Source organism: Heterodontus francisci, unplaced genomic scaffold (genome assembly GCF_036365525.1).
Source record: "Heterodontus francisci isolate sHetFra1 unplaced genomic scaffold, sHetFra1.hap1 HAP1_SCAFFOLD_837, whole genome shotgun sequence".
Taxonomy (NCBI): Eukaryota; Metazoa; Chordata; class Chondrichthyes; order Heterodontiformes; family Heterodontidae; genus Heterodontus; species Heterodontus francisci.
The window spans coordinates 220-15,723 of record NW_027140645.1 but is presented as its reverse complement, the minus strand read 5'-3'; the positions used below and the strand labels follow the sequence as shown (position 1 = coordinate 15,723).

At 43.7% G+C, this 15,504-nt stretch overlaps 1 protein-coding gene across 1 annotated transcript; it reads left to right on the top strand.

The window, feature by feature from the left end:
• The first annotated feature begins 6,142 nt into the window (after positions 1-6,142).
• LOC137360386 (cytochrome b-c1 complex subunit 2, mitochondrial-like) lies at positions 6,143-15,225 on the top strand. The gene is made up of 5 exons (XM_068025866.1): positions 6,143-6,251; positions 9,917-10,006; positions 11,454-11,603; positions 12,440-12,504; positions 15,149-15,225. The coding sequence occupies exons 1-5, from the start codon at positions 6,207-6,209 to the stop codon at positions 15,207-15,209; spliced, it is 411 nt and encodes a 136-aa protein (XP_067881967.1). The 5' UTR covers positions 6,143-6,206; the 3' UTR covers positions 15,210-15,225.
• The last annotated feature ends 279 nt before the right edge of the window (positions 15,226-15,504 follow it).

The window sequence follows — 15,504 nt, the reverse complement described above, 5'->3', positions numbered from 1 at the left end:
ATTACACCGCAGGCAGGCCATTCGGCCCATCTCAAATACAAACAGAAAGTGCTGGAAGAAAAACAAGAAATTCTGGAAATACTCAGCAGGTCCGGCAGCATCTGTGGAGACAGAAGCAGAGTTTTAATGTTTCAGGGGCGGCGCAGCGGTTAGCTCCAGCGACCCGAGTTCGGTTCTGGGTACTGTCTGTGTGGAGTTTGTAAGTTCTCCCTGTGACTGCGTGGGTTTCCTCCGGGTGCTCCGGTTTCCTCCCACAAGCCAAAAGACTTGCGGGTTGATAGATAAATTGGCCATTGTTAAAAGAAAATTGCCCCTAGTGTAGGTAGGTGGTAGGAGAATTGAGGGAAGGTGGGGATGTGAGAGGGAAAATGGGATTCATGTAGGATTAGTATAAATGGGTGGTTGATGGTCAGCGTGGACTCAGTGGGCCGAAGGGCCTGTTTCGGTGCTGTATCTCTGTGACCTTTCATCAGAACTGGCAAAGGTTAGAAATGTAATAGGTTTTAAGCAAGTGAAGGGGGAGTGGGGAATGAGAATAAAAGGGAAGGTGTGTGATAGGGCAGGAGAAATTAAATGACAAAGATGTCATGGGACAAGGGGAGTGCTAATGGTTGTGGTGACAGATAAAGCATGAGTCCAGAGACAGTGTTAATGGCAGAATGATGAGCAGCTCTGTCCAAAAGCACAACATGAAAAACCAAGTTTAAGGCAAGTACGTGGTTTAAAAAATAAAACAAAAAAATAAAAAAAAATAAAAAAAGGCCAGTCATGCTCTCAATGTTCAGTCTGGTCCATCTGAAGCTCATTTCACTCAGAATGACTGCCATGCCCGGCCATGCAACATCCAATTTATTTCTAAATGATTGCATGGTTTATCAGCTCGACTATATCTGGCTTTCGCAACGGGTGACACCACAGGGTAATCCTACATTAGTAATTAATTAGTAATATAAGATAATGTAGTTTCTATAGGACAACACTTCAAAAAGTACTTCCTTGGCTGTTAAACGCTTTGGCACATTTGGTCATCCTGAAGGGTGCTATATAAATACAAATCTTTCATTCTTTCAGAGGTTGCATCCTGGATGGCATTAATAATTGTTTGTTTATTATATTTCACAGAATTGTTACAGTGCAGAAAGAGGCCATTCAGCCCATCATGTCTACACCAGCTCTCCGAGTGAGCAATTCAGGTAGTGCCGTTCCCCTGCCTTCTCCCCATAATCCTGTATGTTCTTCCTTCTCATATACCAGTCTAATTCCCTTTTTAATGCCTCGATTGAACCTGCCTGCACCACACTCTCAGGCAGTGCATTCCAGATCCCAATCACTCGCTGTGTGAACATGCTTTTCACGTCGCCATTGTTTCTTTTGCCAATTACCTTAAATCTGTGCCCCCCCCCCCCCCTTGTTCGTGATCCTTTCACGAGTGGGAACAGTTTTTCCCTATCTACTCTGTCCAGACCCCTCATGATTTTGAATACCTCTATTAAACCTCCTCTTAGCCTTCCACTCAAGGAAAACAGTTCCAACATCTCCAATCTATCTTTGTAAATGAAGTTCCTCATCCCCGAATCTTTTCTGTACTCCAGTGCCTTCACATCTTTCCTTAAAAGCGGCACCCAGAACTGGACGCAAAACTTCAGCTGAGGCCAAACTAGTGTCTGATACAAGTTCAACATAACTTCCTTGCTCTTGTACTCTGTGTCCCAATTAATAAAGCCCAGGATACCGTATACTTTATTAACCACACTCTCAACCTGTCCTGCCACCTTCAATGACTTATGCACATATACCCCCCAGGTCCTCTGTTCCTGCACCCCCTTTAGGGTTGTATCCTTTATTTTATAATCTCTCTCTGCGTTCTACCTTCCAAAATGAATCACTTCACATTAAGTTTCTAAAACAATTAAATTGTTCAAAATGAATAAAAACTATGGGGGAAACAAAACTCAATTTTCACCTGCTTGGACTGATCTAAATAACATGCAAACTTCAAGCAAAAGGTTAAGTTTGTGGCGCCCCGAAAGGGCAGCTGCTTTAATATTTTTTGTTTCCGCTGGTGACACCAGGGCAACACAGTGTCACTTTCACATTTATATTTATATAGACATTTAGATTCAAATTATATAAGTTCAATTTCCCTATGAAATGTATAAGAAATACAATGTTGAAGAATTTGTGTTTAGCTTTATAACTGAGGATCTCTGTAGTTTTAGTGATCTGTTGTACACTTTGCCAATTGCCATCTTATCGGTAGACCATTAACGCACACTGTTTTCTTCAATAGCATTACCATCATTGAATCCCCCACTATCAACATCCTGGGGGTCACCATTGACCAGAAACTGAACTGGAGTAACCATATAAATACTGTGGCTACAAGAGCAGGTCAGAGGCTGGGAATTCCTGACTCCCCAAAGCCTGTCCACCATTAACAAGGCACAAGTCAGGAGTGTGATGAAATACTCTCCACTTGCCTGGATGGGTGCAGCTCCAACAACACTAAAGAAGCTCGACACCATCCCGGACAAAGCAGCCCGCTTGATTGGCACCCCATCCACAAACATTCACTTCTTCCAGCACCGACGCACAGTGGCAGCAGTGTGTACCATCTACAAGATGCACTGCAGCAATGCACCAAGGCTCCTTAGACAGCGCCTTCCAAACCCGGGATCTCTACCAACTCGAAGGACAGCAAATGCATGGGAACATCACCACCTGCAAGCTCCCCTCCAAGTCACACACACACTGAGGATTGGGAGCAGTTTAGAATTCAGCAAAGGAGGACCAAGGGATTGATAAAGAAGGGGAAAATAGAGTACGAGAGCAAGCTTGTGGGAAAGATAAAAACTGACCGTAAAAGTTTCTTTAGGTATGTGAAGAAAAAGAGATTCGTGAAGACAAATGTAGGTCCCTCACGGTCAGAAACAGGGGAATTTATTATGGGGAATAAAGAAATGGCTGACCAACTAAATGCATACTTTGGTTCTGTCTTCACAAAGGAGGACACAAATATCATAACAGAAATGTTGGAGAACACAGGGCTTAGTGACAGGGAGGAACTGAAGGAAATCAGTATTAGTAGAGAAATGATGGGATTGAAGGCCGATAAATCCCCAGGGCCTGATAATCTACATCCCAGAGTACTTCAGGAAGTGGCCCTAGAAATAGTGGATGCATTGGTGGTCATCTTCCAAGATTCTATAGACTCTGGAACAGTTCCTACAGATTGGAGGGTAGCTAATGTAACCCCACTATTTAAAAAGGGAGGTAGAGAGAAAGCAGGGAATTATAGACCAGTCAGCCTGACGTCGGTAGTGGGGAAAATTCTAAAGTCCATTATAAAAGATTTTATAGCAGAGCACTTGGAGAACAGCAATAGAATCGGTCAGAGTCAGCATGGATTTACGAAAGGGAAATCATGCTTGACAAATCCACTAGCATTCTTCGAGGATGTAACTAGTAGAGTTGATGACAGGGAGTCAGTGGATGTGGTTTATTTGGACTTTCAGAAGACTTTCGACAAAGACCCGCATGTAAAATTAAAGCGTATGGGATTGGGGGTAGTGTATTTGCGATGGATAGAAAATTGGTTGGCAGACAGGAAACAGAGTAGGGATAAATGGGTCTTTTTCCAAATGGCAGGCAGTGACTAGTGGGGTACCGCAGGGATCGTGTTAGGACCCCAGCTATTCATAATATATATTAATGATTTAGATGAGGGAACTAAATGTAATATCTCCAAATTTGCAGATGACACAAAACTGAGTGGGAGGGTGTGTTGTGAGGAGGATGCAGAGAGGCTTCAGGGTGATTTGGACAAGTTGAGTGAGTGGGCTAATGCATGGCAGATGCAGTATAATGTGGATAAATGTGAGGTTATCCACTTTGGTAGCAAAAACAGGAAGGTGGATTATTATCTGAACGGCTATAAACTGAGAGAGGGGAATATGCAACAAGACCTGGGTGTTCTCGTACACCAGTCGCTGAAGGTAAGCATGCAGGTGCAACAAGTGGTTAAAAAGGCAAATGGTATTTTGGCCTTTATAGCGAGAGGATTCGAGTACAGGAGCAGGGATGTCTTGCTGCAATTATACAGGGCCTTGGTGAGGCCACACCTGGAATATTGTGTGCAGTTTTGGTCTCCTTATCTGAGGAAGGATGTTCTTGCTATCGAGGGAGTGCAACGAAGGTTTACCAGACTGATTCCTGGATTGGCGGGACTGACATATGAGGAGAGATTGAGTTGGTTAGGATTATATTCGCTGGAGTTCAGAAGAGTGAGGGGGGATCTCATAGAAACCTATAAAATTCTAACAGGACTTAACAGGGTAGATGCAGGAAGGATGTTCCTGATGGTGGGGGAGTCCAGAACCAGGGGTCATAGTCTAAGGATACGGGGTAAACCTTTCAGGACTGAGATGAGGAGAAATTTCTTCACCCAGAGAGTGGTGAGCCTGTGGAATTCGCTACCACAGAAAGCAGTTGAGGCCAAAACATTGTATGTTTTCAAGGAGGAGTTAGATATAGCTCTTGGGGCGAAAGGGATCAAAGGATACGGGGAGAAAGCGGGAACAGGTTACTGAGTTGGATGATCAGCCATGATCATAATGAATGGCGGAACAGGCTCGAAGGGCCAAATGGCCTACTCCTGCTCCTATTTTCTATGTTTCTACCATCCACACTTGGAACTATAATCACCGTTCCCTCACTGTCGCTGGGTCAAAATCCTGGAACTCCCTTCCTAACAGCACTGTGGGTGTATCTACCCCACATGGACTGCAGTGGTTCAAGAAGGCAGCTCACCACCACCTTCTCAAGGGCAATTCTGGATGGGCAATAAATGCTGGCCTGGCCAGTGATGCCCACATCCCATGAATGAATAAAAAAAAATAAACGACTAATAAATTGCAATGGCATCGTCTATGATCAACTGATGAATTTAACTTTATATGTAAGATAGTGACTGAACCAGAACCAATAACAACATTGTAACAGTTAACATAGGAAATAGGAATGGGAAATATTGACACGGTAATGTACAGTGGTAAATGTTGACACAAAAGTATGATTAAAAGTAATGAGAACAGGAAGTAAAGTTTATAGATAGGAAGTCCATGCCCTACACAAGGTAATAATTTAGGTTTAATACAAGTTTAACACAAGTTTAATAATTTATAAATGGAATGGAACTAGCGATCTTCCGAGCTTGATTTTACAACGAAAGCAGAAAATGCCAGAAGCAGTCAGCAACGAAGCCAGCATCTATGGATAGAACAGATAAGTTATCAGTAATAGCCAATAAAATAAAAGCAAAATACTGCAGATGCTGGAAATCTGAAATAAAAACAAAGTGCTGGAAATACTCAGCGGGTCTGGCAGCATCAGTGGAGAGAGAAGCAGAGTTAACGTTTCAGGTCAGTGACCCTTCATCAGAACTGGGAACTTTCATCGAGTTTTGAAGAAGGGTCACTGACCTGAAACATTAAATCTGTTTCTCTCTCCACAGATGCTGCCAGACTGTTGAGTATTTTCAGCATTTTCTGTTTTTTTATTTCAATAATAGCCAGTTCTGTCGAAGAATCTTTACTTAAAATAGTAGCTAATCTGTTTTATCCACAGATGTTGATTGACGTGCTGAATACTTCCAGTATTGTCTATTTTTGTTTTAGATTTTCAACATCTGAACTTTTTTGCATGGTATATATGCAGAGTATAACATACAATATTATCACACAATGTAACCTAGGTGACACACAATGCAACATATACAACAGATGACACAGTAAAATGCAATGCACATGTACACTATGTATCTAATCTAGTATAATGTAATATTAAAACCGAGAGCAGTTCACAAGAACCTTTAAACATTACTTGTCTGTGATTGACAGATTCCTCCACATAGAGTGGGAAGGGCAACGGCCGCCATATTGTGTGTGTCTTTGAGGCGGTAGCTGGTGGACCGCCATATTGTATGTGTCACACCACTGGTTGCTGGCGAGCTGCCATACTGTATGTGTCAAGAGCAGTCGCGCGTAGGTCGCCATATTGTGTGTGTCAAGCGCAGTCGCTGGTTGGCCGCCATATTGTGTGTGTCAAGCGCAGTCGCTGGTTGGCCGCCATATTGTGTGTGTCAAGCGCAGTCGCTGGTTGGCCGCCATATTGTGTGTGTCTGAGTCGGGGGAGGCGACGCGGAGAGGATGAGGTTGGTGAGGAGAGTGAATTCTGCGCTCGCAAACCTTGCTGTAAGTGTCCCTTTCCGGATCCCTGCTGAGGGACTAGTCATTACTCGGCAATAAGCGCCCGGTTTCTTATCCGTAGAGCCCGCAAACGGAAAATAACCCGGTGACCCCGGTGCGGCCTAGGCCGCTGCCCGGGTAGGAGCGGCCGCTCGGCCTTCCCGGCGGTGACTCGCCCCTGAACCCATACTGATCCTCAGTAAGCACAGTCCGGCTGCTGAATGCAGTTGGAAGCGCGGTGACCGGGACACCCGGTGACCAGGACGAGCGCCGTGAGGTTACTGAAGGTCATCCCGCCACTGGGTGAAATGGAGAGATTCAGCCTCTCACTGCTCAGTTAAACCAGTCACAAACCCCAAATTCTCCCATTTCCAGGATCTCTTCTGCAAATTCATAGCATTTTAAATAAATACATTGCTATATATCCCAAACCAGTCACTGCAGCAGTACTGGTGTAGGATCTTGACATTGCAAAGGTTATTGTGAGATAGCAACAGCTGCACTATCCTTACACTGTCTTTAGGGACAGAGCCTTATGTTTTATATTTCTAATTTAACGATGGTTTTGGGATGGCGAGGGGAAATTTATTTTCAACAAGTTTGTTCGGCATTTTTATTATCTTTACAGTATTTGTTATACTGTGATTATTCATCAATAAATGTGGTTCAATTGCTCTTTCTTCTTCTTTGTCCTCCTTGTCTCGAGAGACAATGGGTAAGCACCTGGAGGTGGTCAGTGGTTTGTGGAGCAGCGACTGGAGTGACTATAAAGGCCAATTCTAGAGTGACAGACTCTTCCACAGGTGCTACAGATAAAATTGGTTGTCGGGGCTGTAACACAGTTGGCTCTCTCTTTGCACTTCTGTCTTTTTTTCCTGCCAACTGCTAAGTCTCTTCGACTCGCCACTCTTTAGCCCCACCCTTATGGCTGTCCGCCAGCTCTGGCGATCACTGGCAACTGACTCCCACGAATTGTGGTCAATGTCACAGGACTTCATGTTGCGTTTGTAGACGTCTTTAAAGCGGAGACATGGACGGCCGGTGGGGCTGATACCAGTGATGAGCTCGCTGTACAATGTGTCCTTGGGGATCCTGTCATCTTCCATGCGGTTCACATGGCCTATTTGGTCTAACCATCAGCCTCAAGAAAACGAACATCATGGGACAGGACGTCAGAAATGCTCCATCCATCATTATCGGCGACCACGCTCTGCAAGTGGTTCAAGAGTTCACCTACCTGGGATCAACTATCACCAGTAACCTGTCTCCCAAAGCAGAAATCAACAAGCGCATGGGAAAGGCGTCCGCTGCTATGTCCAGACTGGCCAAGAGGGTGTGGGGAAAATGGCGCACTGACACGGAACACAAAAGTCCGAGTGTTTCAAGCCTGACTCCCACTCCTCAGTATCTTGCTCTACGGCAGCGAGGCCTGGACAACGTATGTCAGCCACGAGTGTCGTCTCAACTCATTCCATCTTCGCTGCCTCCGGAGAATTCTTGGCATCAGGTGGCAGGACCGTATATCCAACACAGATGTCCTTGAGGCGGCCAACATCCCCAGCATATACATCCTACTGAGTCAGCGGCGCTTGAGATGGCTTGGCCATGTGAGCCGCATGGAAGGTGGCAGGATTGCTACTTAATTCTCATATAAATGTCACTTTGCATCAACAATGTTAAACATCCTATCTCGACTTTACCTTGATCGCTTCTGGCACAAAAAAGACAATAACTTGAGTATCACAACAGGTAAGTGGGAATATATAGAGGGACATTAGATACAAAAGCAAGGAATTTGTGTTGAATTTGCTCAAGACATTGGTTGGAATATTGCACACAGTTCTGGACACTTTGTTATAGGAAGGATATTCTTCTTCTTTGGCCACCTTGTCTCGGGAGACAATGGGTAAGCGCCTGCAGGTGGTCAGTGGTTTGTGAAGCAGCGCCTGGAGTGGCTATAAAGGCCAATACTAGAGTGACAGACTGTTCCACAGGTGCTGCAGATAAAATTGGTTGTCGGGGCTGTTACGCAGTTGGCTCTCCCCTTGCACTTTTGTCTTTTTTCCTGCCAACTGCTAAGTCTCTTCGACTCGCCACGCTTTAGCCCCGCCTTTAAGGCTGCCCGCCAGCTCTGGCGATCGCTGGCAACTGACATTAGATGGATATTTCCATGGATATTAGATCCATGGAAAGGGGGCAGTGAAAATTCTCTAAATTGCAGGGAAGATTTACAAAATTGTGAAAGTTTTTGAGCGGGTAAACGGTGACGACTTGGTTGTAAGGTCACTAATGAGTGGATATTTACTCAGCTAGAAGGAGAGGGAAGTTAGAAATTTTGTACCGTGGTTCGTTAAGATAAGGAACCACAAGCGATTATTGAGGCTGGATTCTAGTACAACTTAAAAGGAAATTTGATAGGAAAAAGCTGTTAATGAAAAGTGGTTTAATTTCAATAACTGGATTATTTGAATTAATAGTTAATTTGATTATTTTCTTCGAGAATAGCGCTTTGATTTGTCAAGAGTAGACTGTAATAGAAATGATAATGAGAAAAGCGATTGATCTAAAAAGCCCCAGTTGAATAGTTAGCACCAGCATAGACAAGATGGGCCAAATGGCCACTTACTTTGTCATTTTTATGATTCTGGTTTCTTTTTTTAAGGATGGTTCATTTTTGATTCATAACTGATAGGTGAAAATCATAGCAATATAGCATTCAAAGCCGATTTAGCAAGTTGAAAACTAAACTAGTTTAAAACTTCTGGTTGTGGTGTAGCACCTGGTTGTACCATGGAGCAGTAGTGCATACTGCATTGAGTTCCTGTGTTGAGATCTGCACTGTAAAGAGCAGCTGAGGGAGGTCAGAAGGAGGGGAGCTATATCTGGCCACCTGTCGGGCAGTTCCTGCTCAGAACAGCAGTAGTGGAGCAGGATGGTCACCCACCTTCTAATGTAGACCAGGAAAAGTAGCTAAAGCTGAAACAATAACAGTTTTTTTTATTCATTCATGGGATGTGGGCATCACTGGCCAGGCCAGCATTTATTGCCCATCCCTAATTGCCCTTGAAGAACAATTTATGTGGTCTGTATTGTACTGTCACTAATCATTAAAAGTTTAACTCATATTTAAAAACAGAAAATGCTGGAAACAGTCATTGGGTCAGGCAGCGTCTGCCGAGTGAGAAACAGATAATGTTTCGGGTCAATGTTTTTTCATCAGAATTGGAGAGATTTAGGGATGGAAGAGGTTTTAAGCAAGCACAGAGGCAGGGAGGGGGGGTGGGAAGAACAGGAGGGAAGGCCTGCAATAGGGTGGAAGGCAGGAAAGATTAAATGACGAAAGGAATGATGGTGTAAGGCAAATGGAGAGACCATCAACCTGAAATGTTAACTCTGTTCCCCTCTCTATGTATTTCCAACATGCGCAGTATTTTGCTTTTGTAGAACTTTAACAATTATGGGTTATAATCTGTTAAAAAATCAGCTTGCTCCAAACTTTGGACTGGAAATGATCTTTCAATCATGAGATGTGAAATGGAGCTTTAGTTTCTTCTACTATTTAAATACATATTAAAAACAAATGGAGCAAAAACCTTCATCGAGGTTTCCAGGACAGGTGTCCTGGCCTTTCTGAAATCTTTCAATTGATTGTCGTGAATTTTTGATTTCAGACAAAGAGGCTTTATTCACCCAAAGCTGTGCCTCAGTATGAGTTTACAGCAGCTGCAGAGAAACTACACCTTCCACCTCAGGAGCTGCAGGTCAGTGAACACTAGTCGCAACTTCTTTTCCAGAAATGTGATTTTGCCTTGATCATCTTTTTGAGCAAACCCCTCAATGGCATCACGGCTTTGTGCTACTTTGAGCAGATAGCTGATGTCCATGAAGGTGCCCTAGTATATATTGTAACAGTGTGCTGCATGCCGCTGAGGTTGCTTGTGGTCTGCACTTTCTGTATTGTTATGATCCGCATCACGCGTTCAATTTGCTCTTTAAAGAAAAAGAAAGACTTGCGTTTATGTAACACGTCACGACCACCGGACGTCTCAGCACTTTGCAGTCAATGAAATACTTATGAAGTGTAATCACTGTTGCAGTGTAGGAAATGTGACAGACAATTTTCGCACAGCTTCACAAGACTTGAGCACTTGTACATCTTTTAATTGCTGTTCACACATCCCCGAAGGGAAAAAATATTAAGATGGTTTGGGCTTGGTTCATTGATCTGGCGAGTAGTTGAGTCTGTGGACCAGAAGGTCCCAGGTTCAATCCTTTGGTGCTGAGTTAGCTGACTTCAGCCAGGGTGAGGGTAGGAACATAGCTGTGGCTTTTTAGCTCCCTCGCTGTCTAGGCTTGCATGTGAAGATTGACCATTGGGGCAAGATACTAGAGGGAGCAAGGGTTCTGTGGAACTGCCCACCGAGGAATCAGTACTTTCAGGAGAGGAAGGGAGGGAGAAAAATTACCAAGGAAAAACAATTGGAATTAAATATTAGAAATACTTTGCATGGAGCTAAACCAAGGCACTATATGCCTGTCCTGATGATTTAAATGCACCTTTCATGTCCTCAAGATGGCCTGAAGTCACATCTCGTGAATTTCTTTTGAATTGTAGTTACTGTTGTAGGGAAATGTGGTAGCCAATTTGTGCACAGAAAGCTCCCACAGATAGCAGTGAGATGACTGACCAGATATTCTGTTTGTTTGTAATGTTGGTTGATGACTAAATGTTGGCCAGGGCTTTGGGAGAACTTCCCAGCTCTTGTTTGAAGCGGTATCTGGACCTCCGTGTAATCCAAAAGACAGCACTTCCAACAGTGCAGCACTCCTTTACTATTGCCCTGAGGTGTCAGCCTAGATTATGTACTCAAATCCCTGGAGATAAGTGTTTATTTTGCTGTCCAGTTAATAAATCAGACTATGATTCGACTGTTTTGTACATGTGGTATTTGTGTGTTAGATAAAACATTGAAACTAAACCACCACCTAGTGGTCACAGCCTGCAACTACCGTGTTACCAGGACCTGTTTACATAGTGGAATTCCCATTTTAGCTTATTAAATAGGCATATTCAATGTTAAATGTTGAGTTAAAAGGTGTGACCAAAAATCATAACAGAAAATTAAGTTGAAAACATGTGCAGACTCAGGATTTTAAATTTAATATGGATAATCAAGTCTTTATGTGGACTGAATTTTTCCCCTGCAGGTGTCCAAATTGCCAAATGGATTGGTAATTGCCTCCCTGGAGAACTACTCACCAACCTCAAAGATTGGCGTCTTTATAAAGGCAGGCAGCAGGTATGAGAGTGCCAGTAACTTGGGCATCACTCATGTCCTTCGCCTGGGAGCAAACCTGGTAAGTAAAGTTTTAACAGAAAGCTTAGCTCCTTGAACAGCTTTTCACCTTTGCAACACATTTTCAAAATTTCTTTCTCGATATGTCATCTGTTTTAAATCAGAGATATATTATGTTTGCTTTCACCATCCTGAGTGGGGTAGATTGTTTTAAACAGTCTAATTGAAATTAATCTGGTTCACGCTTACATTTGTATGTGTATGGGTAAAGGGGAGTGTTTTCCCCACCCCTATCCCTGGGTTTTCTCACCTATCCTCCCCTCTCTCCCAATGCCACTTGCTGGGATACAATTCTGCTGGTGTCGGATGTTCTCTGGTTCATTTTCTGAGTGGCCATTTCTCATTGTGATTCTGGGGAAATGTTGCCAGGCTATTCAACTCTGTTGGGCATCACAACAATGTCTGATCGTGGCCTCACCTGCAAAGGAATCACTGGATATTGATCAGGAGCTGGAATTCTGACTAATTTTCTGTCATTGCTATTACTGATATAATGTCCTCATTTAACAATGTATTTTGGAATCTGGGTGCATTGGTTAAATTCACACAAACTGTCTTGTAGTATTACTGCCTTGAAGCATAGTTCTGGTTATCCATTATCCTCTATGTAGCACATATGTAGCTATCTGTTGTTCCCTCGGTAAAATGTGTTCTCAGTGCACCACACTGAACTCTCCAATTGCTGTGCTTGCATTCCTCAACGTACTTTTAACAGAGATTAATTTTGTCACATCTTAAAATGTATAAACTTTCCATTTTTCTGTGAAATTTAGAGTACAGAATTCTGTTAGCAACTGTAGTCTTTTAGTTTTAACCAAAGCTTTTTCTGTTTTACAGACAACAAAGGGAGCTTCGTCATTCAGAATAACCCGTGGGATAGAAGCTGTTGGAGGCAGCTTGAAGTAAGTGTACTTATTTCATGTTTTCTGTTCAATTTCTGTATCCACCAGGATGAGAAATATCAGAATCAGGGTGTGGGCTCGAATCAGGCAGTGCTAGCTCGGTGGGTAACACTCTCGCCTCTCAGTCAGCAGGTTATCAGTTCAAGTCCCATTCCAGAAGTCTGAGCACAAACTGTTGGCTGACACTCCCAGTACAGTACTGAGGCAGTGCTGGATTGTCAGAGATGCTGTCTTTTGGATGAGACATTAAACTGAGGCCCCGTCTGCGCTCTCCATTGGACATAAAAGATCCCGTAGTGCTATTCAAAGAGCAGGGGAGCGCTCATCAATATTTATCCTGTAACCAACATCACTTTAAAAAAAAAATTATCTGGTCACGATCTCATTCCTGCTTGTGGGACTTTACTGTGTGTAAATTGGTTTCCCCATTTTCTACAACAGTAATAACACTTCCAAACATGATTATTTGGCTGTAAAGCACTTTGGGATATCCTCAGATTATGAAAGGTGCTATATCAATGCAAGTTCTTCCTTTCTAGCCTTAGGGCCAGCAACTTCAAAACTGGTATCTACCCAGCAATGTGGAAAATTGCCCAGGTATGTCCTGTACACAAAAAGCAGGACAAGCCCAACCCGGCCAATTACCACCCCATCAGTCTGTCTCGATCAACAGTAAAGTGATTGAAGGTGTCATCGACAGTGCTATCAAGTGGCACCTGCTTAGCAATAACCTGCTCAGTTTGGGTTCCACCAGGGTTGCTCAGCTCTTGACCTCATTACAGCCTTGGTTCAAACATGGAGAAAAGAGCTGAGCTCAAGAGGTGAGGTGGGAGTGACTGCCCTTGACATCAAGGCAGCATTTGCCCGAGTATGGCATCAAGGAGCCCTAGCAAACTGGAGTCAATGGGAATCGGGGGGAAAACTCTCCGCTGGTGGGAGTCATAACTAGCGCAAACAAAGATGGTTGTGGTTGTTGGTCGATCATCTTTGCTTCAGGGCATCACTGCAAGAGTTCCTCAGAGTATTGTCCTCGGCCCAACCATCTTCAGCTGCTTCATCAGTGACCTTCCTTCAATCATAAAGTCAGAGATGGGGATATTCGCTGATGATTGCACAATGTTCAGCAACATTCAGGAGTCCTTAGATACTGAAGCAGTCCGTGTAGAAATGATCGGAACAATATGTAGGCTTAGGCTGATAAGTGGCAAGTAACATTCGCACCACACAAGTGCCAGGCAATGACCATCACCAACATAGAATCTAACCATCTCCCCATGACATTCAATGGCATTATGATCGCTGAATCTCGCACTATCAACATCCTGGGGGTTGGTTACCATTGGCCAGGAACTGAATTGGAGTAGCCATATAAATACCGTGGCTACAAGAGCAGGTCAGAGGCTAGGAATCCTGTGGCAAGTAACTCACCTCCTGACTTCCCAAAGCCTGTCCAGCAACTACAAGGCACAAGTCAGGAGTGTGATGGAATACTCTCCACTTGCCTGGATGGGTGCAGCTCCAACAACACTCAAGAAGCCTGACACCATCCAGAAGAAAGCAGCCTGCTTGATTGGCACACCATCCACAAACATTCACTCCTTCCACCACCGATGTACAGTGGCAGCAGCGTGTACCATATGCAAGATATACTGTGGCAACGCACCAAGGCTCCTTAGCACCTTCCAAATCCGCGACCTCTACCACCTAGAAGGACAAGGGCAGCAGATGCATGGGAACACCACCACCTGCAATTTCCCCTCCAAGCCACACATCATCCTGACTTGGAACTATATCGCCATTCCTTCACTGTCACTGGGTCAAAATCCTGGAACTCCCTTCCTAACAGCACTGTGAGTGTACCTACCTCATATGGACTGCAGCAGTTCAAGAAGGCAGCTCACCATCACCTCAAGGGCAATTTGGGGTGGACAATAAATGCTGGCCTTGGCAGTGACACCAACATCCCATGAAGGAATAAAAAAAAACTATATAGCCAGGTGCAGAACAGAAACATCCTGTACTCTGCGACTGCCAGTAATGCATTATATTTCCAGAATTCTTCCTTACACCAACTATTCTTATAGCCTGTTGGAGTGAAATTGCCAGTTTTGTGACAAATGTGATTTTCTTTTACAGTGGACCATGTCCATGAGCGACTGGCCAAAGTCATCTCACACTGGACCCTTACTGGCAGCGCACACCAGAGACTTTCATTTCAGCAGTGGGTGTACCACCCAGTCTGCCAGCCTTCGGTTTTAAGTAGATCACATCCAATTTATGAAGATAGTCCTAGTTCCACTCTGTCATTAGTCAGTTTCATGTGAATAGTAGATTCCTAAAATCCTATTGAGTACCCAGTGCAGGACAAGTTTAATGCCCCTTAATTTAAATTTGCATCTTGTCGAAACTGCAGGTTTCATTGACTGACCCATCTAGTCACAGTTACTGAAAATAAACCCTTGCCTGTTTTAATGCTGAAATTAGTTTACTGTACTTCTAAGTGTTTTGAATTTCCCTGTGTCAATGTGTGGCAGGTTGATGAATTGCTAGAAACATTTAAAAAGGAGGTTTACAAAGACATCTGAGCTACAGTTGACTTCAGTTTATTTCATCCAGAAATTACCGGCCATTTCTGCTTTTGCAGTGTGACATCTACGCGGGAAAATATGATCTATGCAGTGGAATGTATGCGAGACTATGTGTGAGTATAAGAACATAACATAAGAACATAAGAAATCGGAGCAGGAGGAGGCCACTCAGCCCTTCGAGCCTGCTCCGCCATTCAATGAGATCATGGCTGATGATCAACTGCAACACCATCTTTTGCACTATCCCCGTATCACTTGATGTTTTTAATATGTAGAAATCTATTGATCTCAGTCTTGAATATACTCGATGACTGAGCCTCCACAACCCTCTGGGGCAGAGAATTCTAAAGATTCACCACCCTCTGAGTGAAGAAATTCCTCCTCATCTCAGTCCTAAATGGCCTGCCCATTA